This window comes from Cyprinus carpio, chromosome A5 (genome assembly GCF_018340385.1).
Source record: "Cyprinus carpio isolate SPL01 chromosome A5, ASM1834038v1, whole genome shotgun sequence".
Lineage (NCBI taxonomy): Eukaryota > Metazoa > Chordata > Actinopteri > Cypriniformes > Cyprinidae > Cyprinus > Cyprinus carpio.
In genome coordinates this window covers 13987456-14014418 of record NC_056576.1, presented here as the reverse complement: position 1 = coordinate 14014418, position 26963 = coordinate 13987456, and the positions used below count along the sequence as shown (strand labels likewise).

The following is a 26963-nucleotide window of genomic DNA, read 5'->3' as shown; positions in this document are numbered from 1 at the left end:
GAATAATATAACAATTCACTCTGTTGTTATAGTATTCCACCTACCCTGATTCCACCATCTCTCTCTTCTCTCTGTCTCATTCATGTTTTGTTTTTCATTCTTATTCTCTCACCCTCTACCTTTTCTCATTCTTTCTACCTCAAACCTTTTCCTTCTGTTTTGTTATCACTCTATTTCTCTCTTTCTCTTGCGGTATATGATAAGGTAACCATGTCTGTGTGTTCAGTTTTTTGTTGTTTATTTATGTATGTAGTGCTGATGTTTTATTATGTTTCTCTCTACAGAAATGTCACTTAACTTATTAATTTACGGTCCATTTTTACAGCGTAATGCCTGTTGCTGTTGATTTCCTACCCCCTTTTTCTTGTCGTCCTTCTTCCTCTGTTTTGTCTTCTCTGTCCTTTGGTTTGTGCTGTGATTGCAGTTCTGTAATGTTTGTATGGCTGGATTGTTTTTTTTCCTCTGCAACAGCGCTGTATTCCCTGCTGCTAAGCATGTCATGCCATACGCTGTTTCTTATCTTCCTGCATCCTTCCCATCATTTAACAGCACTCTTTTTCTTACAATCTCACTTCTTTCTGTTTATCTCTGTCCACTCGGCACCACACGCAATTCACTTGCACACACGCTTCTGTCTGTACCCAGTAGCTGACGCAATTAACCAAACGAACAGTCCAAAAACTTCACCAGTTAACCAATCGAGCGGTCCAACCACTTCACCAGTTAACCGGTCTCTCCTCTTGTATTGACCCCTAACAAAAAAGCAACTGCCAGTTGCTGCAGTCTCATTAGATTTCTCACGAACCTGTCCCTTTTCTTACGAGCTATGTGTTTATCATTTGAAGAAGTGCTGTAAACCTGGCGGTGTTAAAGCTGAATGAGCAGGGCCTGCTGGACAAGCTGAAAAATAAATGGTGGTACGACAAGGGAGAGTGCGGCAGCGGGGGAGGGGACTCGAAGGTCAGCCTCAATCTCACCCAAACAACCATTTCATAGCTACGAGTAATCGGCAAGGCTGTGACCTATGACCCCCGGCAACAGTACCGTGACCCTCAGGGGTGGACATGAGCAAACTGAGCCTAATGACCCAAGGACATTAGCACCACTGTGACGAACGCAGTTACTGTCAGTGCTGCTAATGTAACATTTTTGGAGCTTATGTAATCAGGTAAACTGTGATCAGATGTGACCCTTTACTTGGCTAATGGAGGAAAGGAAGCAGAGGAGGAGAGGAATAAAGGCTAGGGTGGGTGGATGTGTGGAGGAAGGTCAGGGTCTCCAAGAGCGCAGCTTATTAGGACCCACCTCGAGGGTTTGTTTGTGTGGTAAAACAAGCAGCTTGTTCTAGGTAAAAGAGGCTAGGTCCTTTCTGGCTCTTCTCTGATCTGTAATGTTAGATCATCAGAAAATACTATCTAGTTAATGAAAACTTTTCATAGTTTGTGTTGTCCCTTGCAAAGTCTTCACAAACGAAAAGGATTTATGCTGATATTGTCCAAATCACTAAGCATTTCCAAACATTTGGACAGCATGTTGACTGATTGTTTGTAAGTGATAATTGAAAAGTATGAAGACTTTGCTATCTTCACAAACAGCCAGATGACATTTTTATTTTATTCTATTTTTTATTTTTGAGAAAAAAAAAAACCTTTTTGGTCTTTGGCCAACTTCCTGCCTCAAGTATGCAAATCCCTTTGGAGCCACCAGCTTTCTCAGATTATTCCCTGAATTGACATGTAATCCATGGAAAAGCCTGTAGCTCCCATGTTGGCAGGATTAAAGAAAAATATAAACCAGGGGCCAGACAGTCCTGAAGGGACAAAACATCACAGGAAAACGTGAGAATTCTAATTAAACACTCCTAGAAATCAAAGGTGGAGGAAGATCTGGTGCCGGATTGTTGACTCACAAACCACACACATTCATCTGCATATGGGTGCCCACACAACAACAAGCAACCACAAATCCATTATAGTCGCACACACTTCTCAATGAATTTATGGCCACTTTTCTTTAGCACCTGTGCCTGCAGAATGGTTACCCTGTGTTCAGCCTATCATGAGGGCAAGGCAGCCGCACTCAGTCCTGTTTGGTCTTCAGAAGCGAGTTCACTGCAGTAATTAGCTCTCGCTCATGAGTGGTGCCTGAGCTCTAAATGGCTGCCTAGTCCTTGCATTGATAAGTTGAGCATGCTGGGTAGAGGGTGTCTAGCCTGTTATGACATCACAACTGCATGTTCCTCATTTATTGACCTGTATCTGATCCAAAATGCATGAATGGAGTAATTCAGCAAACCCAGCAGGTATGCCATACTACTAGCGCACAGCAAAATGAAAAACAATACACTGCAGTATGCTGCAAATATACAGAAAATCCCAACTCATATAGCGTAAAGCTTCACATAGCAAACATCCGGTACAGCAACAGTAGTGAAAATCTACCACAATACAGTAGGAAGTGGTCATAGATGTAAGAATCAGGGCTTTTTTTTCATACATGGATTACTGATAGATCCAGCTGTTGGTGATTTGACACAATCCTGAGTTCTTTGAAGCATGTTGTGGAGTCAGTGCAACAGGTTTGTATGCTCACAAACAGGATTCGATTTAACATGAACAGCATTAGACTTTCATTCTAATTCTATCAATCCAAACAAAAACAAACTGAAAAAATAGCAACAATAAGTGAATTGATTTATTAGTGATTTAAAATTTTGATTTTAATGTAAAATTTGAATGAAATTTTAAGAAATTATGTTTGTTGCATAAGTAGAATTGAAAATGAAGCAATATTGTGGATTCTCACTTATAAATATACATAAATACTAATTGAATGTACTCAAGCAATAGGTTCATCTCCGTAATTTAATCACATTCTTTCAAGGTATTATTTGTCAGGTGTCAAACCATTCGATGTCTGAAGCTGACTTGTTACAGTGGTAAGTATGGAATATTTGCTTTGCTGGATTATGACCCTCATCATTTAGCAGAAGGAAAATAAACTGAGTTTCCCAGCAGTCCTGCTGATGACATACTAACATCTTACAAAACGAAATGCCCAGAAGGAATGGTAACATCTTCAAGCAGTTCTGTTTCAATTATTTCGTCTGCTGTCCTGGAAATTGTTGCAAATCAAATTTTCAATAGGATGCATTATGCAAATATCTTCCAAATCCCCTCATATTAATATTTTGTTTATTATTTACATGCTGACTTTAATGAAGGCTCTGTGTTTTCATTTTGTAAGATGTTTGGCTTCAGCCCTCACCCACCACAGACCGGTTCCCCTTCTGACTGCTGGGTCCTGTTTGTCTGTTAGTCAAGTAAGGGTTTTTTCTCCTGATGGATCCAGCTTGCTGAATACTGGGTTAGAAAAGCCGCATTCGCACCACAATTACAATAACGATACTCATCTGCCCAATGCTCTTTGTAATTATGCTCTGTTTGGCTGTGTTACCATGGTTACTCTCTCTGCCTCTGTTGGAACAGTGAGTGCCGATTACTCAAAGCGATAACAGTAGGTAGCACTGCCAGGTCAAAGGTCGAAGGTAACACTGAGGCTAGCCCTGCCTGCATTCCCTCTCTCTCTCTCCACCTCTCCCTCTCTTATTCTCTCGCTGTCTACGATATCAACAGCACAAGGCCAGTTGTCCTACAGTATCGCTTTGGTTAACAGATATTCGGTAGGTTTAAGTTTTAATAACATAAAATAACATAATGGTGCCATGTTATTTATGTTATTTCCCCTCGTGAAACTCCTGTAAACCTTGCAGTGTTGAAACTCAGTGAACAAGGCATCTTAGACAAGCTGAAAAACAAGTGGTGGTACGATAAGGGTGAATGTGGGACCAAAGACTCTGGGAGTAAGGTTAGTCTGCTCAATCATTTACTTCTAAAAAACAAACACATTCATATTATACAAATATCATAACAAGCCCCAGCATCATTTACTGTTTTTAATGGATTTAGTGGATTTGGCCCCAGCTGGATTCACTTCATTTTGGCCCCTTCCTGTGAAATAATCTTTACGTATGCAGTTTTTTTAATATCATGTAGCACCTTTAGTATTAATGAAACAACACCCCCCCCACCACCATACACACAGAGAGAAGGAGATATGACAGATAAACAATGCACTTACAAGTGTACGTCATTCATTATTTAAGTGTTACATAAGTATTTTGTAGTAAGTATTCATAGCAGTGATTTAGCAATTAACTATTTCATTAGATTTTTTTTTCTCTTCTGCTGCTGTGACATGGCCTCATTCTCAATATTGTTGTTGTGTTCACTGATTCCTGTATAAATCGTCTCTAGGCAACATTCTTAGACATTAATCATTAGAATGAAATTTTTAAAGAAACAGCCACAGAAAGTATTTCTAATTGGCCTGATGCAATGATGCATTATCGCGTAATGCTAATGAAGGGAGTAAGTAGGAGTCTGAATGCTTTATATTATTTGAAGATGGATAAAATCTGCTTAGGTGAATGTATACACCTGGGTCATATCCCTGGTAACTTTATTTTCTGTCCTGACTGAGTTGCTGAAACTGCACAGCGCCCCCTATAGAAGGATTTCTTTTCCCTTATTAGCAAGTGGCCACTATAGAGACCAATTGCAGGAAAGCATGTTTGCCTAGAGACTCTAGTTAATGAGCATAAAATGCAATTGTTTTATTACAATTCTCTATGTAATCCAGTCTGATAAGAAAGTTAATTAACTCTGAAAACATGTCCCATATGCATAAGCACAGAAGAGGCTATACCACTGACTAAATTGGCCTGTAACCATGGTAACCATATTGAAAAACAGGTCTCCAGCTTTGCATTCAAGACAGTAATGCTACACTCCCAGTCCTCTGTTGCTATGGTGCCCTTGCACAGTCTTCTAGTGAAGACAGACCATGTTTGTGTGTGTCAGAGAGTTGGTAGACAGTCAGGCCGGTGGTCACAGCAGCAGAACTGAGTCCTGTTGAGGCTTGTCTGTGTTTTGAGGTGTGGCGTTGGTCGCATGCAGGTGTCTGTTAATGAGTTTTGAAGGCTGTGAAGCTTGCAGAAGTAGTTCAGAGAGGGGAATTGCCATAGTAACATCAATATTCTTACCCCTCCTTCTCCTCTTCCTCACTTCCTCTGTTAAGATGGCAGCCCGAAGAAGCCAGAGGATCCGACTGTAGCTCTCTGATGGCAGCTTATTTGTCATGTTTCTGTACTGACTCAACTTCACCTCTAGAGGGGGCAACAGGCTCAGAGCTGGCTCTTCACCTGTGTGTGTGTGTGTGTGTGTGTGTGTGTGTGTGTGTGTGTGTGTGTGTGTGTGTGTGTGTTTTCGGTATGAGGGCAATATTTCACTGTCTCTCTGGCCAATAGAGTGAATGTATGAGAGGAGAGAGGGAATAATTTCTTCCTCTCTTGAGCTGCCTGAGCTTTTAATACATTAACCTTTGACCTCTGGGCACATCTCATATTGATTTGATGCCTTTTTGAATACCCCTCTCTTGTACCCCTTTTTATTTAGCTCATCTTCTTTCCCTCCAAGCAAATTGCGTGCTGTATGTGTGTAATAGGGCTTGCATGGCTTGTCATTTTTACTAGGTGGAAAGTGGTCGAACTAGTCAATGGATCACTGGTTACCTTTTTTTTTGACTTATCATCAGTAGTCTTTGCTGTTTCTGGCAAGTCTAATTCTGCATAAAAGGAGAGTTTTAAAGTGCACAGAAAGTCCACTCAGCTGAATCAGGTGAGAAATTGCCATTTCCACATTCATTCTACAAAAAAAATAAAAAAGAACCCCAAAGAACCTTTTAGTGAACTTTTCTTCAAAGAACTGTTTGTTTATTAGTTTTTATTAGATGAACGTTCCAATAATCTGAAAATGATTATTCCCCTATAAATAATTTTATGTGCATTGGAAAGGTTCAGTGGATGTTAAATAATGATCATGGAACCTTAGATCCTGATAAAGAGCCTTTAGTTTTAAGTGTGTAATTTCCAGTATATTTGCAGATTATTTTTTTAACTCCATAAAGAACCCTTTTGTGCATTGGAAAGTTTCCATGGGTTCTTAATGCAACTATAGATTAACCTTTTTTAAGAGTGTAATTTCCAGCATTTTTTGGCCATTGTAGCTTATTATACAAAGCTAACAGCATGTACCTACACGGATGCACAGTTTATCGACAGAGAAATTATCCTCCTGCTTTTCAATATATGTTGAGCTAGCACAACTGAAGTCATTTGAACCATGACTAGTCGACACAGACCCAGTGAGTTGACTAGTCTTGCAACCCCTAGTGTGCAAGAGAGTGAAATTGAAGATCCTCTGCTGTGTATGTGAGAGTGTGAATGAGTGAATGCTGGGTAGTGAAAGCTTGCATGCGTATGTTTAATTTGTAAGTTATTATATAGTAGTTTAGTACTACTTCTGTACTAACAATGTCTCCCCCCTGCAGGATAAGACCAGCGCGCTGAGTCTCAGTAACGTGGCCGGCGTGTTCTATATCCTGGTGGGGGGTCTGGGTCTGGCCATGACTGTGGCTCTGGTGGAGTTCTGCTATAAGTCGCACCAGGAGACCAAACGCCTCAGACTTGCCCAAAATGCCCAGAACTTCAAACCAGCTCCTCCATCCACCACACAGAGTTTCACCACATACAGAGAGGGCTATAACGTCTACGGAACAGAGAGCGTCAAAATATAATGGTTCGTCTAAGGCTGTTTTCTGTGTGTTTTTCATGTTTGTTAGTAATACCATTTCTTAAGAAAAAGGTATTAATAATTGGTGATATACTTCTGATGAGTGATGATATCAGAGTTGGAGTTCAGTTCTGAGGTAAGTAAAGTTTCCCACTGTGTTAAAGGTGCGTTTTTTTTTTTTTTGGAATAACACTTATAAACTCCCTGTTATTTGACAGATACCACTAAAATAGTTGTTCTGAGAAATCACATTTGTCACTGTAACTGCCCTAGGCTTTGTGAACAAAAGAAACAAGAATCGGATTGTGACCCAGTCATCTTGGCCACTCAGCAGATTTGGTAAATTATTCAAAAGTTTGAGGTTGGCAAGAGTTTTGAATCTTTTTTAAAGTAGTCTCTAATACTCACCATTTTGGTCAAGTGAAAATGCTTGGTTTGAAAGTTAGCTTCTCAGTGAGCTGAGTGACTACACTATTGATAACAGACAGTGGGTCTTTTGTTGCTGAAATTTTGCTAATTTGACCGCATTTGTAATCTGGTGGAATTTATAGCAGCTTTAAATTGTTTCCCATGAATCAGGAGCTCCATCTCTTCAAGCTTTCTGCTTTTAGAACAGCACTTTGTTGATTTGCTGCCTTTTGTCTGAATGATTTGTTCTGTTATTGTGAAAAGAGTGTATCTGTCTGCAAGTCTCAAATGGGTTGGGCTGCTCTCTTTTCTTATTCTCAGATTGGAAGCCTGTCCCTTGCTGATCATCTGGTATGTGGCATGGGATAGACTCTCCGTCTCTTTGAGTCGACTGCGATTCCCTTTAGAAAGTGGACACGCACCCAACCAAAACTCATCTCACCAGAACACTTGTCTTCTCGGCTCTGACCACAACCTGAACCAATAATCACGCGATAAAACTATCGGATGGACCAACACCCGCTCGCCCTCTCTCAGTGCCTTACTGAACCAGTGGCAAAACATCCAAACATGCAGACCATCTCACCAAAGTCCTGGAGATGTCCTGCTGGGTGCTGGGTCTAAAACCATGTTTCAATTTATTCTTATTATGAGAGGGAATAACGGAAAAGGAGGGAAGGAGAGATAGACACACAGTTATAAGAGGTTTGATTTGGTTGATCTCATGATCAGTGATAACAGTGTTTAATGTGTGACAGACATCTTGTCTCCATGACAACTCGCACTAGAAGGAGTGTCTACAGACAAACATTTTATGCAATTTGTAGGAAATATTTTTGAATGATTCTGCTTATTTAAAGTTTGTGCTGTGATTCCTCATCAACATAATTGTAATGAATAATGTAAATAATACTTTCAGATACATTATGGCATTAGAGGACTAATGTCAATATTGTTTCCTTTCACAATTTGCAGTTTATTTCGATTTTTTTGTTCTTAGCATATTTACATTGTAGTGAATTCTTGCTGTCTGTGGAGTGTGAGAGAGAGACAGGACACTACTCTCTTTTCTGTACTGTAAACCCAACAAGAGTGTAAGATTCTAAATTTATTTGCCAAGTTACTTTATTCTGAAACATAGGACATAATGACAGCATATTCATATAGCATCAGCAACAACAACAACAACAACAAAAAAACATTCATATATTTCGCTATCATAGTCAACTGTTTTATGCTTAGATAAGTTCTTTTTAAAGTCAAGCTTAGGAAACAAAAAAAATGTTTAATTGTTTGTAATTACTTTTTTGTTTTAAAATGCTTTAATAAATAAACTATGAAATGATTTATTATGAGATAAAATATGAATTCTGTTAAGATGGAAAAAAGAGAAAACATGGATTTTTGATTTTCTAAATGCAGATAAAGTCTGTTTAAATTCTTAACATTTGTTTAGATGGCAATATGCATATTTATTTTGAAGATTTTGTAAAACTGACTTATGTTTGATTTGTAACTGAATTTGCATGTACAGTAAGGATGAAAACAGCTTTCACCTCAAGAAAGCCGCCCTTGACATGTCCCTCTGCTCTCCCTCTCCTCGTCGATTCCCTGTTAATAATAAAAATGAATGAATAGAAAATTATGAAATGGTCAAGATACATCCTGAGGAAAACAATAATCTGTCCCTCTGCATGACTGCATCCAACTCTTAAACATTTAAGTATATTTTGTAAATAAAGACAGATTTAAGACAAATTTTAACTGACTAATGTGTCATTTCAGCTTTATTACCTGTGAATCTGTACTCAAGTATATTTAATCTCAAGCATTTTCATTGATGCTTAAATTTGTCAGGCAATTTCAGTGTGTAGGATTGCCTTACTTATAGTTGTCTGTACAAATTAGGTTGGAAGGAGAAGGTATTTTAATGTTGAAAAACACCTTATGTCATCTTTATTTTGTCATCTTTTATCATGTCTGCAGCTCTGCACAGCTGACTGGCATGTTCCACTAAACTACCAAAGAACCATGAGATCTTGTCAAAAGCTCTGCATTCTAGATTAGTGTTTCCAGGGCTAAATAAAGAGGTGATCATATTTATAATAACTCACTCACAAATGCAGTACATGCCACCTGCTGAGCAAATAAGCGCCAGCTGTGCATGTAAAAGTAGTGTGTGCTGTACAGCAGCAGCTGACAGTTAAAACAGATTTGCGTAGAAAGAGATTAATGGTAAAGTGCTTCACTGCAACTGTTTTAAAGCTTAATAACTAGTGTAGTTCTATTTGATTCCTCTGAAGGCTGGTGTGGGTAGCGGCAGAAGCCCTGATTTGGTCACCAGAGGGTTGCTGTTTCGATCCATGGAATCATCATTGGTTCCTTAAGATCTTCAGGGGGACTGTGTCTGTGGTACGGGTGAATAATGAGTGAATAAAAGACTAAGGCTAAATTGCATTTAAACAAGTGTATGTTATGGGGTGTTTGTTTTGATTGTATAAAAAAGAAAACATGCACAAACGCAAACCTTGAAAATACACTCCAGCTCATTGCAGCAATTCTGCAAACTGGCCATATGATTTTTATTCAGATAATAAATGCACCCGCCACACCCACTGCCATAACGCTCTACATTCCCCAATGACTCAGTGGTGTTTTAATTTATGTGCTGCCTGTCTGGTTTGGATGAGACGAGCTTTTGCTGTCTACATCCGCCTTATTTACTTATTTAATTATTTATTTTGTTTGGCTCCCGGTTTGTAAGATCACTTGTGTCCCTTCGGTTGCCTGGCAACGCGCGTGGCAGTGGGCGCTCCTGACCTTGCGTCCGCGACCGCGCACAGCGCGCGCGCTTAAAATAGACCCGGGGAGATTGACGTTAATTGAAAATAAGAAAAACGCAAGAAGAGCCGAGCGCCGTTCACACGGCTCGACGGGGGGAAAAGGGAATATGTTGGATGTTGGGAACGATGAGATATGAGATTATTATAGTGCACGCTCGGATGCGATACCGGCTGAGCGATATTCGGCAGGTGAGCCCAAAATTTTCTTATTTATGGCTGATCTGATGCGCGCCGTCGGTTCTCAATTTCAGGCAGCGGTGAGAACGAACAATCCCGTGTAATAAGAGCAATTTTCCGATGCTGGTGAATAAAAAAATGTGGGTAGTTATGAAAAAAGGGCAAATTGGATTGTGTATGTGGAACGCGTTCCGACTGAACAATGAACGCTGGTCTAATGAATGCGCCGCATTGCTTGTGTTTGGGAAATGGCTACGATAAAGGATGTGGTTTTTGAAAAGGAAATATTTATCTTTTCTTTCTTTGATTTGATTTGATTTGATTTTAACGGCATTTTCTTTCTCTCGTCTGCAACATGAAAGCTCGTAATCCTGAGAGGGTGAGCAGAGAGAGAGAGAGAGAGAGAGAGAGAGAGAGAGACGAATTGGTAGAGAGAGGAAGAATTATCTTTCGAATAACCTCAAAGCCGTGATTTGCTGCATCTGGGCTGTGGGATCTCGTTAATCATAGTCATTAGATGGCCGTAAACAGTCGGCTTTGTAATTCTACTCTATGTCGGACTGCTTCAATTTATTCGCATCTGTTTGAAAACACCTCTGCCAGCACCGTTATTTAGTTGTTCCACAGGCCTGTCTGCGAGAGGGACACTCGGGGGTCGAGTCGCTTTCCGCGTGCATGCCCAATACCCGCTGATATATTAATCACGGGCGGCGCGTGACGCTGCGCGCGTGTGAATTAAAGCTGCAGTTCATCACCTGTTGGAAAGGAAACAGCAGCGCACGCGGGAGTGCCAGTCAGAAACCAGTGTCGAGATCGTCCGTGTGGATGAACCCGGGAAGCGAGACCCTTCCAGAGTTTTGGTTGTCTTAGTGATTTTACCATATGTTGGCTCGGTTTGCTTAGACCATTCCAGCGCGCGTGTCCAAAGGCGTTATGTTGTACGTGTATGATACAAAACATTGATATTAGCCGATTCGTGGGAAGGGTCGTAACACCGCAGGTACATTTTCACGAGCTCTTTGTTATCGGATGTGAGGTGGTGAATACTAAATCTAGTGAGTGTTTTATAATGAAATGCCCCCGCATAGTTGATTATCCGCGCGCCATCCCGCCACTGCACCGTTCGGTCGGAGCTACGGAGGAGGAGGAGGAGGAGGAGGAGGAGGAGGGACAAGACTATTGGTATTCATCTCTCGTATAGTAGTCTCTTTCACCGTCCCTGCCGTGAGTCCGGGGAACACACACGCATACACATACTCACCCCATTCCTAGTGAATGCAGAAAAGAAGCGGTAGCCTATACCTATATCAATAAACATGAATAGGCAATAGCACAAGTTTCATTTAAATAGAGCTGAATTCGCCAGTTCATTGAAAGCTGACCTCCTCATTTTATTTCTCGCACAGTTATGTGAGGTAAATATCAAGGACCCCAATCTTGAAACACATCACTGGCCTGTACAGTGACCTGATTCAGGCGCGCGCCGTCCTCCCTTGTCCGCTCGCTACTGGAAAATGGGCACTGGAATAAACGGACTCCCAGTATTCTCTCGATGGGCCTCCACATTCAGATTAACTGACCCACATTACTGGAATGGAGGAACCCAGCGCTAAAATTATGCAGGATACACGAGAGCGTTTGTTTGTATCTGCTGATATTCTACAGGTAGCGGTTCTCTTCAGCACCATGGACAGCGACAAGAATTAACAAACAGTAAAAGATCGGTAAAAGAACTAAAGGGCTGGTCCATGCTATACATGTCATACTACATGGAACGTCATATATCAGATGACTTAATTTGTTCAACGTGAAAATATGAAAAAATTTAGGCTTATTTCCATGCACCCAGCATCAGCATGTTAGGCATCATGGAAAATGTTCTTGTTTTTGTGTAATTTGTCAAGTTGAAATCTATGGTTTTAAAATCTGAGCTTGACCAGCGTTTGTTTCTGAAGGTCAGGTGTGCTTTATTCAAAATACTTTACAGAGTTCAAAAGGTATTGCATAATTGGGATGACCCAGTTAATTGCGCAAAGAATGATTGTAATTATTTTACCCTGTTGGTTGCTTTTTTGAGCATTGCAGCTGGCTTTGGTTAGGTTTTGTTCAGTTATCTTCTGTGTAAAACCTGGTTTATTTTGCATGGGATTATTTATTTTGTGTTTTTGTATTGTTTGCTGTTCTAAAGTTGAATTTACAGGAAAGGTAATTACATAAAATAGGTCATATAAGATAACACCTGCTCAACATACCAGTGTTTTACAGCACTGTGAACGAAAGTCGTTTCTCACCTCTGTGAGTGCCAGTCAGAAGATATCAAGGATTTTAGATTCTGTACTTGAAGTTGTTACAGATTTTGCATTGCATAGTGCTTTGAAGCATTTAATCCATTTTGATTTGTATTTAATGTTCCTGAAATAGAATTTGTAGGGTTTTTATATAAATCTTGAACATTTGGATAATTTTATGTAATGTCTCTGAGATAAAAGATCTGATACAGAATTCTTTGAATCTTGATTTGATCATTTAATTTGTTTACATCTGTAAATGATTGTAAATCAGTGCTTTGTTTTACTTAGAAAGTGTGTGTTTCTGACAAAGCCGTACCGATTGGGCATTTGCATGTTCTGTAAACAGTGCTTCAGGGACATTAAGTTAGGAAAAGGGGTATTATTGAGCCCAGTGTCACCAAGTTTGTCTTTAAAAATGTTACAGCCTTAGTATCAACAGAACAGAATAATACATTTAGTGATAAAACTTTGGGGCTTTTCACAATTTAAAAGTTGTTAATTAATAAATCGTTGTTGATTAATAATAGTTCTGAATTAGTGGCCCATGAAATCATGCACATAAAATGCTCCTTGTATATTCATACATGACTTCATACCAGACTGGCCAATGCAACATTTCTTAAAGTTTAAATCTGAGACATGCTATCTGCCCCAGATAAAGAAGAAGTGCAACGCACAACTGCATTTTATCTTAACAGTCAGATTCATTGTTTCATATTGATTTCAAATAATTTATAAGAATCTTTATGAGATTCTAGAATTTAAGCCATCTAAAAACAACAGTGGTTCTTTGGTGCATCACTTTAGACTGACAGACTTCCAGTTCTGATCTTTGGCCAGGTTTTTAAAAAAGGAGGTAGATGTGAACTCTTGTTTTGTGGTTGGTCCTCATCGCTGCAGTGCAAGTTAATGAATGCTGTGGGTTTCAGCCCGTCAGCTCTACATGCTGCTATCCCACAGCGTCATGCACGCACATTGATTTCAGTAAGTAACTGCTCTGCGTGTTTGTGGCCTAAGCATTGAATGTTGATCCACTAGCACAACATGCATTCTGAACGCAAGCACTGCACTATTAGACTTAAGTCCCTCCCCTCAGAAGACATGAGATCCACCTGCCGTCCATGTCTGATCCCTCATGAGACTGAACCCACAGTGCTGGAGCTGTGCAAAGATTTAGGGTTAAAGAGTCTCTACTTGCCGTTTAGTGCAGGTGTTAATGTGACATGAACCGCAAACTGTCTTAATGTGTATATTTATACTGTCTCTCAAAATGTGTATATGTCTGGTGTTGAGATTTTCTGGCTCTTACATCCTGTTTGTGTGCATTTCAGGATTGTGCTGAAAGGATCTGTGTGCTGAAAAAATGAACAGCATCACCTGCAGAAAGCATCAACCAATATGGAGCACTTGATAGTGCACACCTGGCTTTGGAGATGCCCACTGGATCTGCCTGAGTGTGTGGCACATGTTTGTTTTTGAGTGCTATAGTGTGATTGTGTCAAAGCAGAGAGTGTCATTGAGCTACTGACAGAGATTTATAAGTGTGAACGTGTGTGTGCTGTTAAGAAGGGACCATGTGGCACACACAGTCAGCAACTTACCTGCTGCTTACCCACCTGCACTGCCGACCTCTGAACTTTGCTCTGTGTTGGCTGCTTGTGTGGTTGATGTGGTCAGTCTCCATGGCAACAGCACTGACCTACCAGCCCACAGTAAACACAGCACTTGGCAGGCTAAGGGGGATGCGGGTTGCTGTGGCAACGGAGGGTCTGAGCCCTGTGGATCAGTACCTGGGTGTGCCTTACGCTGCCCCACCTGTAGAAGAGAAGCGCTTCATGCCGCCCGATGCTCCATCGGCCTGGTCCGGCGTACGGAATGCCACCCGCTTCTCTCCTGTCTGCCCACAGACCATCCACAACACAGTGCCCGACATCATGATGCCTGTCTGGGCCACCTACAACCTTGACACGGTTGCTACATACCTGCAGGAGCAGAGTGAGGACTGTCTGTACCTGAATATATACGTACCCACACAAAGCGGTGAGTATGCATGCAAAATGTGCACACATACAGTATTCCTTCATTCATATATAGAACAACACTGGTTTTGGTTCTTGGTTCCTCAAATGGTTTCTCCCTTATCTACTTACTGTAAATATGTTAAGGGGGGTTTGAAGGGCACTGTTTTTGCTTTTATTTTCCATTCATGTGCTTTGTTTTCCTTTTAGGCAATGTGTTCATTCAGACAGTTCATCTTACTGAACAGAGTTTAAAAAAATCACCACATCAGTTCCTATGTTACATTTTAGATCTTCTTTTTGTTGCAGAATATTTATTTAAAAGCTGTTGCATTTATATAAATTATTATATGTTGTTTTTAGTGTAAATTTCTTTAAAATATCCTTCAAAAACATTGAAAATACACACACACTATGAGCATTATGTAATTTTTAATAATTACTTTTGTTACTTTTGTTAGTAACTTGGGAAGCTTTAAGGTCTCAACAAATGCATAAACTACCATGAACTTGCAATGCTCAACATATTCTTACAGCATTTAACTTTTGTTAACTGTTAAACTCTTTTAAAATGTTCGTGTTCATATTCGTTCACAGAGCACAATTTAAAACATTATTTTAAAATCTTATTCCTGTGACGGCAATGCATTTCATCTTAAAATCCTTCTGATGTGCTTATTTGGTGCTCAAGAAATATTTTGTTATTATCAATGTTAAAAATAGTTGTGCTGCTTACTATTTTTGTGAAAACCTTGATAATTGTTTTAAGCTTTTTGATTAAAAGTTCAAGAACAGCATTTAATTTAAATAGAACTCTTCTGTAAAAATGTAAAAGTCTTTACTGTCACTTTTGATCATTTAATGCATCCTTGCTGAACAGAAGTATAAAAAAAAAAAAAAGAATGAGAGTGTTGCTTGACTGTAGTTTACCTTCTGTAGATCAAGCCTAAGCTTCACTTTTAAAGCTTCCCCAACATTGCAATACACATAATGCACCAACACAGAATTTTGGTTGTAATACTGGATGTAAAAAATAAAACGAAAAAATATTCCACTGGAGCCCTTTAATGTTGGCTTACAAACTCCACAGAGTTCCGCACATCCTCTGAGTTCCTGTTTTTCTCAGCATTTCTAAGCTACTTCAGAAGCTTCTCTGATGTCAAGTTGAGTGCCCATGGCCAGATTCAACTGTGTGCTTTCCTTGCATTCTTTAAGCTGAACCGAAGCAGCATCTGTGTCCATTGGAGTGAACGTTGAGAGCACTGTTTCGTCCTCATTTAAAGGAAATAGTGAATTGCGCTTGGCAAAATGCTGAAAGCTTTATTACTACAGGGTTCGGCATGGGAAAGTGAACCCTTGTTGGTATCACACAGTAATTTAGAGAGAAGTCCACTAAGCTTTTATACATCACCCACTTACGCACAACCCCCAACACACACAAACACACCCATATGTTTCTCTCCGGTCTAGTTTCTATCTGCTCATCTAATTTATCATCCCTATCTCTCCTCTCTCTCTAGGTACAAAGAGAACGGGCGACATGTCAGCTGACACAGAGCGTTCGGAGGATGATGGTATGTCCTGTTTTCATCATTCTTTCAGATGAATTCATTTTTAATGTTTTTCCTATTCATTTTTTATCCCATCATGGTTAATGCGAGAGAGAATAATCTGGATGATGTTTACACAATGTTGCATCATTTTCAGGATCATTTTGGAAGGTTGTATTTGCCCTGCATCTTAAGGTGGTTTTAGGTGGTTTCCTAGATATCAGCATCAGTATAATGAAATGCCCATATTATAAACCACCAATACTGTAAATGTACAGTTATTTTATATACTGTATACACACACACACACACACACACACACACACACACACACACGTAGATAGTATTTCAAATGCAGTCCCATTACTAGATTTAGACACTTTCTTCTTTTTAAGTTTAAGCAGTAATTCAAACTATAATCATTCGCAAATACATCTGATAAATACTGCATTATTCACTTGCCTACCCTGTTATTTGTGAACACTGAATTTGAAGACAACACTTCACCATGAAATGACTATAATCATTATAATAAATGAAACTCATAGAAATTGAGTAATTTAAAGGAAGTCTCAGAGGCAGTTCTTGGCTGGTTACGTTGTTATTTTTAGTCACTTGTGTTCTGAATGATGAGGAGTTAAATAGATTATTTAAAGCTGAAGTCTGTCAGTGGTGCAGAAGATCTCTGTGGAGATTTTAAGCAGCTGTGAAAAACACTTCAGAACGCAGAGAGCCTCATGTTTTTTGTGCACTTCTGTTGATGTTTTTGTATGCAGGGCTTAGGGATACTCGAGATGACCCACGTCCTGTGATGCTGTTTATTCATGGTGGCTCGTACATGGAGGGCACGGGGAATATTATGGACGGTAGTGTGCTGGCCAGCTACGGCAATGTCATTGTCATAACCCTCAACTACAGGGTGGGAATATTAGGTAAGGAAATGGTTTTAGAAATTTCGTCAAATCAGTTTATTAAGCTTAAAAAAGAGGTTTATGAATTTAGGTAGGCCTACACCATTTTTCTGTTTTGGAAATGCAAGGAAAGAAACTGTCACTCCAAATGCACCATGTCAGCCATTACAAAAGCATCCAAGTTTTTAGAAGACCTCAATAATGTTTTATAAATGCTTTGGGGAGCAGATCTGTCCATTACAGCTGCATTCAGAGAGAGTGCTGTTAGTGTGCTTCTTTTCTAAAGAGCTCTGATTCTGTTTAATCTCAGCGACTATATATAGGTTAAAATGTTTTATGTTGAAGAAGCAGCTCTGAAAATGCACTGATAAAACAGCAAAGCTGAACCCTATAAAGCAACAATCAACTATGAAAGCAAACTAACATCATCACCTTATGTTTACCATCATTGATGGCCTGACAGTTGCAATATAACCACTAAAGGAAATAAATGCTGTTTGTTTAAACTACTCCAAAACTGTCTTTGCCAGTGCCTGATTTTACAACAGTTAGATAAACTCATCAAAGCTCTTTTTTTATCTGTTGCACAAACATGTACCAAATTTTACAGGGGTCTGGATTTGGTTGGTCTAGTTTTGGCTGGTTAGCACGGCCCAGTTAGCCCCTGCTGGTAGATGTCATACCTGCACCACCTGATGATTTTCTTTCAAGCCTAGTATACAGTATACAAACTGAACAACTGCCAATGAAAAAATAATTTGTAATGAATGGCTTTCTTTTGATATAACCCCTCTTGCTGCTACAGTATTTTCATAAGATTTCCAGCCATTTTCATAAAGTTGCGAGGCCATTTTTACTTTCGGGTTCAAGGATTTTTTTATGCATCATTACACAAAAGCATACCCACAATCTCATAAGTGGTTCTGCTTCTTTAAACTGCAGAGATGAAAAAAAACAGAGATGTTATTGAAAGTTTCACTCTAAGGGATCACTGATGAGAAGTCAGAAGTGATTTTTTTGTCAAATCTTTCTGTCCCGTGTCTTTCTTTCAGGATTTTTAAGCACTGGTGACCAGGCCGCTAAAGGGAATTATGGTCTCTTGGATCAGATTCAAGCTCTTCGCTGGATCAACAAGAATATTGGATATTTCGGTGGTGATCCGGGCCGCGTGACCGTGTTTGGCTCAGGAATCGGAGCATCCTGTGTCAGTTTGCTCACTCTTTCGCACCATTCTGAAGGTTAGCGATCACACACCTCGAATAATATTAATGTTTAATTCATAATATAAACATACCGATGCAGTGAAATTCTCTTCATTGCTGTTTCGAACATTTATATTCAGATAATTAAAATGTGTTGAAACAGAGGGACATGACAGTGAGTGCACTTTCATAAAACTGTATTGAAAATATTAATTATACTTGCATAATGAATTAATTGGTTAGGAAACTAAATTTCCTTTTAAAACCTGCTCACTAGTAATTAAGTAATTTTCTATAATGATATTTATGTAATTATATCCTATGTAACACCTTATGATAATCAGTTAAAGGTGTGTCTCTGTAAGACATGTACAGTGTATTTTTGCAGTCTGTTACTGCTGAGACAGCTGCCTCTGCAGCCATGACCACTGTCACATCTGAGTTTCCGTTACCACGGTAATCTCTGCTGTAACCATGGTAACTCGTCTCCTGCCTGATCAGCCTTATCCCTCTGTTGTGGGCTTTGAGTGTGTGTAGGTGTGTCTGTCACTGCAAGGCATGTGTGCAAAGTGTGTTTTAAAGAGATCAGAGCCAATCACACACACCTGCAGGGATATTGATCCAACATCATTGTTTTGCTTCAACGTACAGTATTGATAACACTCTGTCTCCCCTACCTGTCTCATCTCTTTCTCTTTGTCTCACTGTTTTGTGTTTCTCCCTCTTTATGTCAGTTTTTAAAATTTGCAGCTGATCCCCCTTTTTCATATCCATATGATTTTATGATCTAATTATATAATTTTATGCATGCATTTGCTGGTACATACATTTTAGAAAACTGTGATTTCATACATGGTGTATTATTTTTTAGCTCTTTCTTACTGAATGCATTTACACCCAGAATAAACCCAGGTGCGCTTATTAAAAATGTAGGTGGTTGTATACTGTAGGCCAGTGCCACCACAACTGCTATCCGTTTCCTAAAAATTCTGCTTTCTTATGGAAAACCATCGCTCTGGTTTCGTCCAAATGGACTGCCACTACCAATTTTTGCAATTATTGCTCCAGCAGGGAGCATCTCCGCTACATTCCTTTTTTGTGTGGATCGCAGAACCAGGTCATCCCGTTGAGAAGACATTTGATTTTAGTGTGTATAGAGTGAAGTCAAGGGTGGCATACTTCTCCTCCACGGTTGCTGTATCATTTATGTACTGTAGATGTTCAAAATGATTGGACTCAAGCTACATCCTTTTCCTGGAGCCTTAGTGTTCTCTCTCCTTCCTCATCTTTTTAGCTTTGCTTTCTGCAGTTTTGTGCCTACTCTGAAAAACACTGATAATGAGTCATTAGGATTTAAGCTCTCTTTAATTTGTTCTGACTGTTCCAGACTAAGTGAAATATACAGTATGACTTCAAACAATTAAAAATCAATTTTACTGTTCACTAGAAAAGCTCTTCTGCAGACAAGGACAAATCTGCATATTGATGCGGATTCTGTTTCATTCCGTTTGACTGAACATTGCATTGAATAAAATAATATTTTCTACATGACAGCAATAGGGGAAATTCACAGTTTCCAATGTGCAAAGATTACGTATTAGGCACTAAATGTATTTTTTAACATACCTTTTTAAAACACATTTATTATGTTTGTTTTTTTTGACACTGTTTTTAAGGTTTATACACCTGAAATGGTTCTATATAATATAATATATAATAAATAAAAATAATAATATTAAATAATATAAAACAAAAATGGTAAAGCAAATAGAATCAACATGTTAATATCACACTTAATGTTTTTTTCCCCCAGAGTATAAATGGGTCTTTAGAACAAAAAAAGTTGAAACCCCCTAATTTAAGACCTCTTGTATTTAGTTTGATAATAGCTGGCTCGAGTTTCACCCCCTGAAATTCACAAAAAATTCAGCTCCCATCTGGTGGGTGGTGGGCATGTTTTACATCCAGTAGGATGTAGCTGTTGAAATTGTTTCTCCACTGCTTCCTTGTAGAGTAATTTGCATGAGTCAGAGATGTGTGCGCTGGTTATGGAAGGCTTGTCTTGGCAGAAATGATATGGTAGAACTGAAAAGAGCTGAAATGCTTTAGTCTCATGATCAAGGTTGTTGGAATTTGTTTACACGGCTTTCATACAATGCCACCATAGAGTCATGACATGAGTTCATTACAGCAACAATCCTGCTGGAGCAATCTGTGTGTAGAAGTGTCTTGCTCAAGGCCACAATGGTGATGACTCATGATTCATGCTCTGCGGAGAACATCTGATGATATTGGTGGTCATGATATTGTATTCTAGGTCTATCAAGTTTGGGATTAGTGTCTCTATAGAAATGGTAGCTGTCAGATATCTACATTGACTACCTCAGAGGTGATAACTGAATGTGAAGTATTAAATGATAAAAAAAAATATCCACCACCAACCAGATGGGAGTTAAACATCGTGGGTTGAAGCTCAAGCCAACTGATCTTATATCATCGAACTGAATACAAAACTGTTAGTGCAGTTGAATATGAAGTGTTTTTAGTCAAATTTAATCAGTAGCCATAATGGATTCAGCTGGAGCATTTATTATATGGTCAGGGAAAAATGCCACCATAAAAGCAAAGCTGCCCCTGGAGATCATTTCTAACATTGAACCTAACAGATTGTTTGGCAGATGTAAGAAGAAATTTAAACACTGCGAGTGGAGTTGATGAGAAATATATAATGATTTGACTGAAGGTTGTGAGGGTCACATAAAGATGGCATTAGTGAGTCTCTTAGAAAACCCAGGATGTGGATGTACCCTTCTTTCGTGACGGGTGAAGATACTGCAACTCTGCCCTTTGCAGATATAATTGCTGATCTGGAATATTGGCATGGCATTTACTGTTTTATTTTCTTCTGACATTCTGTTCTCTCTCTAGGTTTGTTTCACAGAGCAATCATTCAGAGTGGCTCAGCACTGTCCAGTTGGTCAGTGAACTATCAGCCTGTGAAATACACACGTCTCCTTGCAGAGCGCGTTGGCTGTAATGTCCTTGACACACAAGTATGATGCTTCTTGTAATTTTATGAGTATTAGGAGTTATTAAAGAGACAGTAACAATGCAGTTTTGGGTATTTTGTGTAGAAACTTGTCAAGTGATATGGAAATAAAAGCTACCATACAGTTGTTGTCACACTAGACTATACAGAGTATGTGAAATTTCATGGGACATTGTAACAGACAGGATCACAATTTACAATAAATAGCACTTAAAATGAGAAACTACTGTCCAAAAATTTGGGGTGTTTAAGATGGTTTTGAAAGTTTTTTATGCTCACCAAGACTGCATTTATTTGACCAAAGATTAAAAACATTAACATTGTGTAATATTACAATTTAAAATAAGTGTTTTCTATTTTTATGTATTTTAAAACGTTATTTATTCCTGTGATAAACTTTAATAAATTTTTAAAGGATTCTTGGATGAATTAAAAGTTCAAAAGAGATGCATTTATTTGAAAGAAAAATATTTTGTAACGTTATAAATGTATTGACTGTCACTTTTCATTAATATAATGCATCATTGCTAAATAAAAGCATTAATTTGTTTTTTAAAAATTCCTGCAATATATAAACTGTTGTTTTAAATCAATCTGTGACATTTAAATCTTTGATTGATCAAATTTCTTTGCAGGTCACAAAACTTGAACCTTTTTATCAAATGCAAACATTCTCTGCATGTGCCTGTATTTCTCTTTTCCCATGTTTGCATAGATATGAATGGAAGAATATAAATTGAATACAAAGTCAAGTATGACCACAAATTTAGTAGAACTACAGAGCATAAATGTTTCATTCCTCACACCTGCTCAGGATAAGGTTAGGGCCCATGATGAGTTAGCATAGTTTTTGGTTCCTAGTGTTTTGATTAATTAAAAATATTAAGTGTTTACCTTTATTATGACTAGGAGTTTTTACCAGTGTAGGCATGGAGGCAGATATAACAGTTGCATGTGTGTTTGTGTTTTATGCAGGATCTGGTCCTCTGCATGCAGAAGCGTAGCTACAGGGAGCTGGTGGAGCAGGAAATTCAGCCAGCACGCTTCCATGTGGCCTTTGGCCCTGTCATTGACGGTGACCTCATCCCAGATGATCCTGAAGTGCTCATGGAGCAGGGGGAGTTCCTTAACTATGACATCATGTTGGGCGTTAACCAGGGAGAGGGATTCCGGTTTGTAGAAGGCGTGGTGGAACCAGAAGAGGGCGGAGTTTCTGGCTCTGATTTTGACTTCACAGTATCTGATTTTGTAGACGGTCTCTACGGTTATCCAGAAGGGAAGGACACTCTCAGAGAGACCATAAAGTTCATGTACACAGACTGGGCTGATCGAGACAATCCAGAAACTCGTCGCAAAACCCTCGTGGCCATGTTTACAGATCACCAGTGGGTGGAGCCAGCTGTGGTGACAGCCGACCTGCACGCACGTTACGGTTCTCCAACTTTCTTCTATGCATTTTACCATCACTGCCAGAGCCCCATGAAGCCTCCATGGGCGGACGCCGCACACGGCGATGAGCTGCCCTATGTGTTTGGTGTTCCACTTATTGGTCCAACGGAACTCTTCCCCTGCAACTTCTCCCGTAATGATATCATGCTGAGTGCTGTCGTCATGACCTACTGGACCAACTTTGCAAAGACCGGGTAAAACAGAACACTCTCTAAAACAGCACATCAATACATATGCAGCATTTTTGCAAATATGCAAAAAACTAGAAATTAGAATTAGAAATACAAAGCAACACAAGCTAAACATTGCAAAAATATTATTTATTCATCATGACATTCTATTATCAGTTATGCAATGTCATAATTAATTATGCATATAATTATGCATAATGCATTTTGTCACAATACAAGTAGCTCCAATCTTATCCAGCCACCAGTTAATGATAAAACAGGTGTGATTGGTAAATTAGTAAGCAGTCACTGACCTTGAAGTCGGTCACAAGGAGTTGTGGGAGGAGCAGTACTGAAAGTAGATTTCAATGTAAAACAGGGCATCAGCTTTTAACTCAATGAAACAGTGCCCTCTGGTGGAAAGGAAGAGGCGTTATAAACTGCATCTGTAGATGAACCCCTTAAACACATACATTAGCTCACAACAGGAATAGGTTTCATGAATCGTTTATATGTTTGATAATACTGTTCAAAAAGAAGTCTATTATGCTCTTATGCACATTTATTTGATCAAAAAATAAAGTAAAAACAGTTATATGGTTCCAGTCTTCAGTGTCACATGATGCTTCAAAAGTCATTCTAATATGCTGATTTGGTACTCAAGAAACATTTCTTATTATTACAGTTATGGTGCTCAAAAATTCTGTGGAAACTATGATTAATTTTTTTCCAGCATACTTTGAGTAAAGAAAGTTTAAAAGTATAACATTTGAAATATAAATCCTTTGTAACTTTATAAATGTCTTTGCTGTCACTTTTGATCAATTTAATGCATCCTTCCATATAAAATGTAAATAAGTTTATTTAAAAGTACCTTACTGTCCAAAAATGCTCAAAATGCAGGTTTGATGTTACATTTTGATACACTTTCATCAGCTATAATGTTAATTTTGCTCACTAAATTTATACTAAATTTATATGCCATTTCAGTCAAAGCAAAATGTAAAATAAATTAAAATGGCACGATGAAAAAAAAAAAAAAAAAAAAAAAAAAAAATATATAATATGGCACATAGGGAATATATATATAATATATATATATATATATATATATATATATATATATATATATATATATATATATAAGCACTGTTTGTATATTTCAGATGTAATTCATGTACTTTTTTTGAGTATCTGAATGGTTTGTTCTTTTTAGGATCCGAACAAGCCAGTTCCTCAGGACACTAAGTTCATCCACACCAAGGCAAACCGTTTTGAAGAAGTGACATGGGCCAAGTACAGTCCTCATGACCAGCTATATCTGCATATTGGGCTGAAGCCTCGTGTTCGGGATCACTATCGAGCTACTAAAGTGGCCTTCTGGAAACACCTGGTACCTCACCTGTACAACCTGCATGACATGTTTCACTACACATCCACCACCACACGGGTCCCACCTCTTCTGACCACACACAGCTCTCACAGTGCCACACTGCGCCCAGGGGGTAACAAGGCTCGTACCTCTGGTAAACAGCCTCCCCAGTCCACGGCACGCAGTGGGCCACTGGTCATTGCCAATCCGCGTGATTACTCCACAGAGCTGAGCGTCACAATTGCTGTTGGAGCTTCACTTCTCTTTCTTAATGTCTTGGCCTTTGCTGCACTCTACTATCGCAAGGACAAACGGAGTCGACAGGACATGCCCCCTCAGCCCGCATCTCAGCGCCAGACCCCGCCCAATGACCTCAGCTATACGCCCACCTCCATCTCAGGGGGTAACCAAGAGGAGGGGTCACTGTGCGACCCACTCCGTTTGACCCCGGCATCATCTCCGCGGGATTACGCTCTCACGCTGCGCCGCTCACCGGATGACTTCCCCCTCATGACGCCCAGTTCTGACACCATGACACCAAACAGCGGCATTATGACACCAAACACAGTAACCTTGACGCCCAATAGTGTTACCATGACGCCCAACACCATTACTATGTCACCCAATTCTTTGATGGGGTATCCCAGCATGCACCCTTACAACACTTTCACACATGGATACAACTCCACCAGCCTGCCCCACCCACACTCCACAACACGTGTATAACATGCAACAGAACCTCCACGCGCCGACACAAAACACTCACATCCCACAAATCTTTACAACACAGTCACGACGAGTGATTACTGTACACCAGATCAAACCAGTGCAAACTTTTTACCAGTATTCAAAATGATAATAGCAGGTGAAACCAATACATAACATGAGCACAATCAATGAATCAGTACGCCCCACCAGTATAAACCAGAATGAACAATATGAACCTGAAGGAAGTGTCACTGCAGCACATAAACAGTTTGGCTTAGTATGAACGCACTGCTTCATGTCTGACCACTGACAAATTTCACATTATTTGAGCAGTTAAGAAGCACCTCTGTGGAATAAGATTGACAAAATGAGCAGATTACCTGAAGGTGAGCTGTAGTACCACTGCCACCTCTAGGTGGTGCTGGAAGACTCTAAAAACCCTGCAGGTGATTTGATCCGCAAGAACAGTAGGGGGCCCTGGAGTCCCATCAGTGGTTCAACCATTATGAACCAACCAAGCACTCACTAAGATATGTAATAATAATAACCTGTAATAACAAACATATTAATGGCTATTGTACAGTATAACATATATTAACGTCAATGTACAGACAGCTTTTTTGAATGTGTCAGAAAAAAATAATATTTCTAATCGTTTTTAAGCTCAAATTATATATCCATAGCAAAGTTCATTTGAAGCTCAGATTGATTTTGAATCCAACACTTTTTTTTCTTACTTTACAAAATGTACTATTTTATACCACATCTCTCTCTCTCTCTTCTCTTTCTTTTTCCCCCTTTTCTCTCTGTGTACGGGTACATTGTGCATTTTACTTTTGGTATAAGCTGTTCATTTAGTTGTAGATTACGCAAACAGATCTCACCAAGTATTTTAAAGAACAGAGCGTGTGTGAAGATTATTCATGAGCGCGAGAGAGTGGATGTGTACTATTTTCAAGTTAAGCATCTTTAGATAATTTGTGTCTTGCTAAATGTTATCATTTTGTGAAAATGCTTTTCGATCATTTTAAATCTGTATTGTATCTGAGTTCGTTCGATATGTTTAGTGAAAATGTTCGAACTCAATTTGAAAGCATTGAATTTTTTTCTGTATTTATCAGTAATAATATGACATCACTCATACAGTAATATGACATCACTCATGCTGTGATAGGACATACAGGCTTTGCTGAGAACTTACGATGTTAATCTTTTCTTAAAAACAAAAACAAAAAACAAAAACATGATTGTGGTGATTTGTATTGAACACAGGGCTTCTCTGATGAAGGTCGGTCTAAAATATCGTGTTTACTATGGAGTTGCACAGAGTTTGCACAGGGGATACAGTAGTGTAGTCATGGTGTCAGATCCTGCCAGATGGTTAGATTCTCCATGTTACCCATGCTAACCTCCCCTGCCATGATTTTTGTGCCAAATTTGCTATACAGCTTTCTTGGTAACCAGCAGAAAGTTTGTATGTTAACGTGTTTGTGTGAAAGTTCAACAGCTTTATAAAAAATTTGCAGTATTTACAACCGTTTGAGTTTATCTAGACTTTGAAGAGAAAAGACAATGGCAACTGGATGCGTGGAGTGGATGAGGGTGACCTGTGTGCAGCTGCTCAGGTCTGTCAGTACAACGGCTTGCAGAAGTCTGTTCTTTTATACTCTGTATATTTCTGCCTCAAATTTGCAGTAAATATTGAGTTTGCCTAAAAGTCCTGCTTCTTGTTTATCAAGACTGATTTAGAGTCTGCAGATTGAAGTTTTTGACGTGATCTCATGGAGAAGTGTCTCATTTAAGCTATTTAAAATGCATTCAAGGTATATCGTGTCAGTTTGTGTGTTTCCTGGGAACTGAATTTGAGAAAAATCTTAGAGCTACAAGAAAAAGTTAAATAGGTCTATGACAAAATATTTGTATGGGGATATTTCTTCCTACCCTTGGACTGCTGTTTTTCCATGCAACTGTGTGCTATATTCCAAGTCCAGGTTTGGCTATACTTTTGACTGAAAAAAGTCAAAAACCAATGTTTCTGTGTTCCTTGCTCTTTGAAATGGTCATAAATAAGCCAAATGTTTTGCTTTAAATCTTCTGATATCAAGAGGTTTGTCTGAAAGTTA

The 26963-nt window shown here is 39.1% G+C and overlaps 2 protein-coding genes across 4 annotated transcripts in view; both read left to right on the top strand.

Moving 5' to 3' along the window:
* Positions 1-8858, top strand: part of LOC109084597 (glutamate receptor 3) — a 32877-nt gene extending 24019 nt beyond the window's left edge. The window contains exons 14-16 of one of the 2 annotated variants that reach the window (XM_042754118.1): positions 846-960; positions 6451-6698; positions 7422-8858. In XM_042754118.1, the coding sequence (XP_042610052.1) occupies positions 846-960; positions 6451-6696 (361 nt within the window). In that variant the 3' untranslated portion in view covers positions 6697-6698; positions 7422-8858. Of the gene's footprint in view, positions 1-845; positions 961-6450; positions 6699-7421 lie in introns of those variants that run through there. The other variant, XM_019099274.2, reaches the window with a different exon arrangement.
* A 926-nt stretch (positions 8859-9784) lies between these two features.
* Positions 9785-26560, top strand: LOC109084589 (neuroligin-3-like). Of its 2 annotated transcripts, none has more exons than XM_042754128.1 (8): positions 9785-10132; positions 13743-14451; positions 15950-16003; positions 16756-16911; positions 17943-18128; positions 21021-21145; positions 22117-22785; positions 23977-26560. In XM_042754128.1, exons 2-8 carry the CDS (start codon positions 13986-13988, stop codon positions 24856-24858), a joined length of 2538 nt encoding a protein of 845 aa, XP_042610062.1. In that variant the 5' UTR covers positions 9785-10132; positions 13743-13985; the 3' UTR covers positions 24859-26560. The 2 variants fall into 2 exon arrangements, with proteins under 2 accessions (XP_042610062.1, XP_042610067.1); XM_042754133.1 differs by lacking the exon at positions 9785-10132 and adding an exon at positions 11323-11344 and having other exon boundaries at positions 22117-22784; positions 23976-26560.
* The last annotated feature ends 403 nt before the right edge of the window (positions 26561-26963 follow it).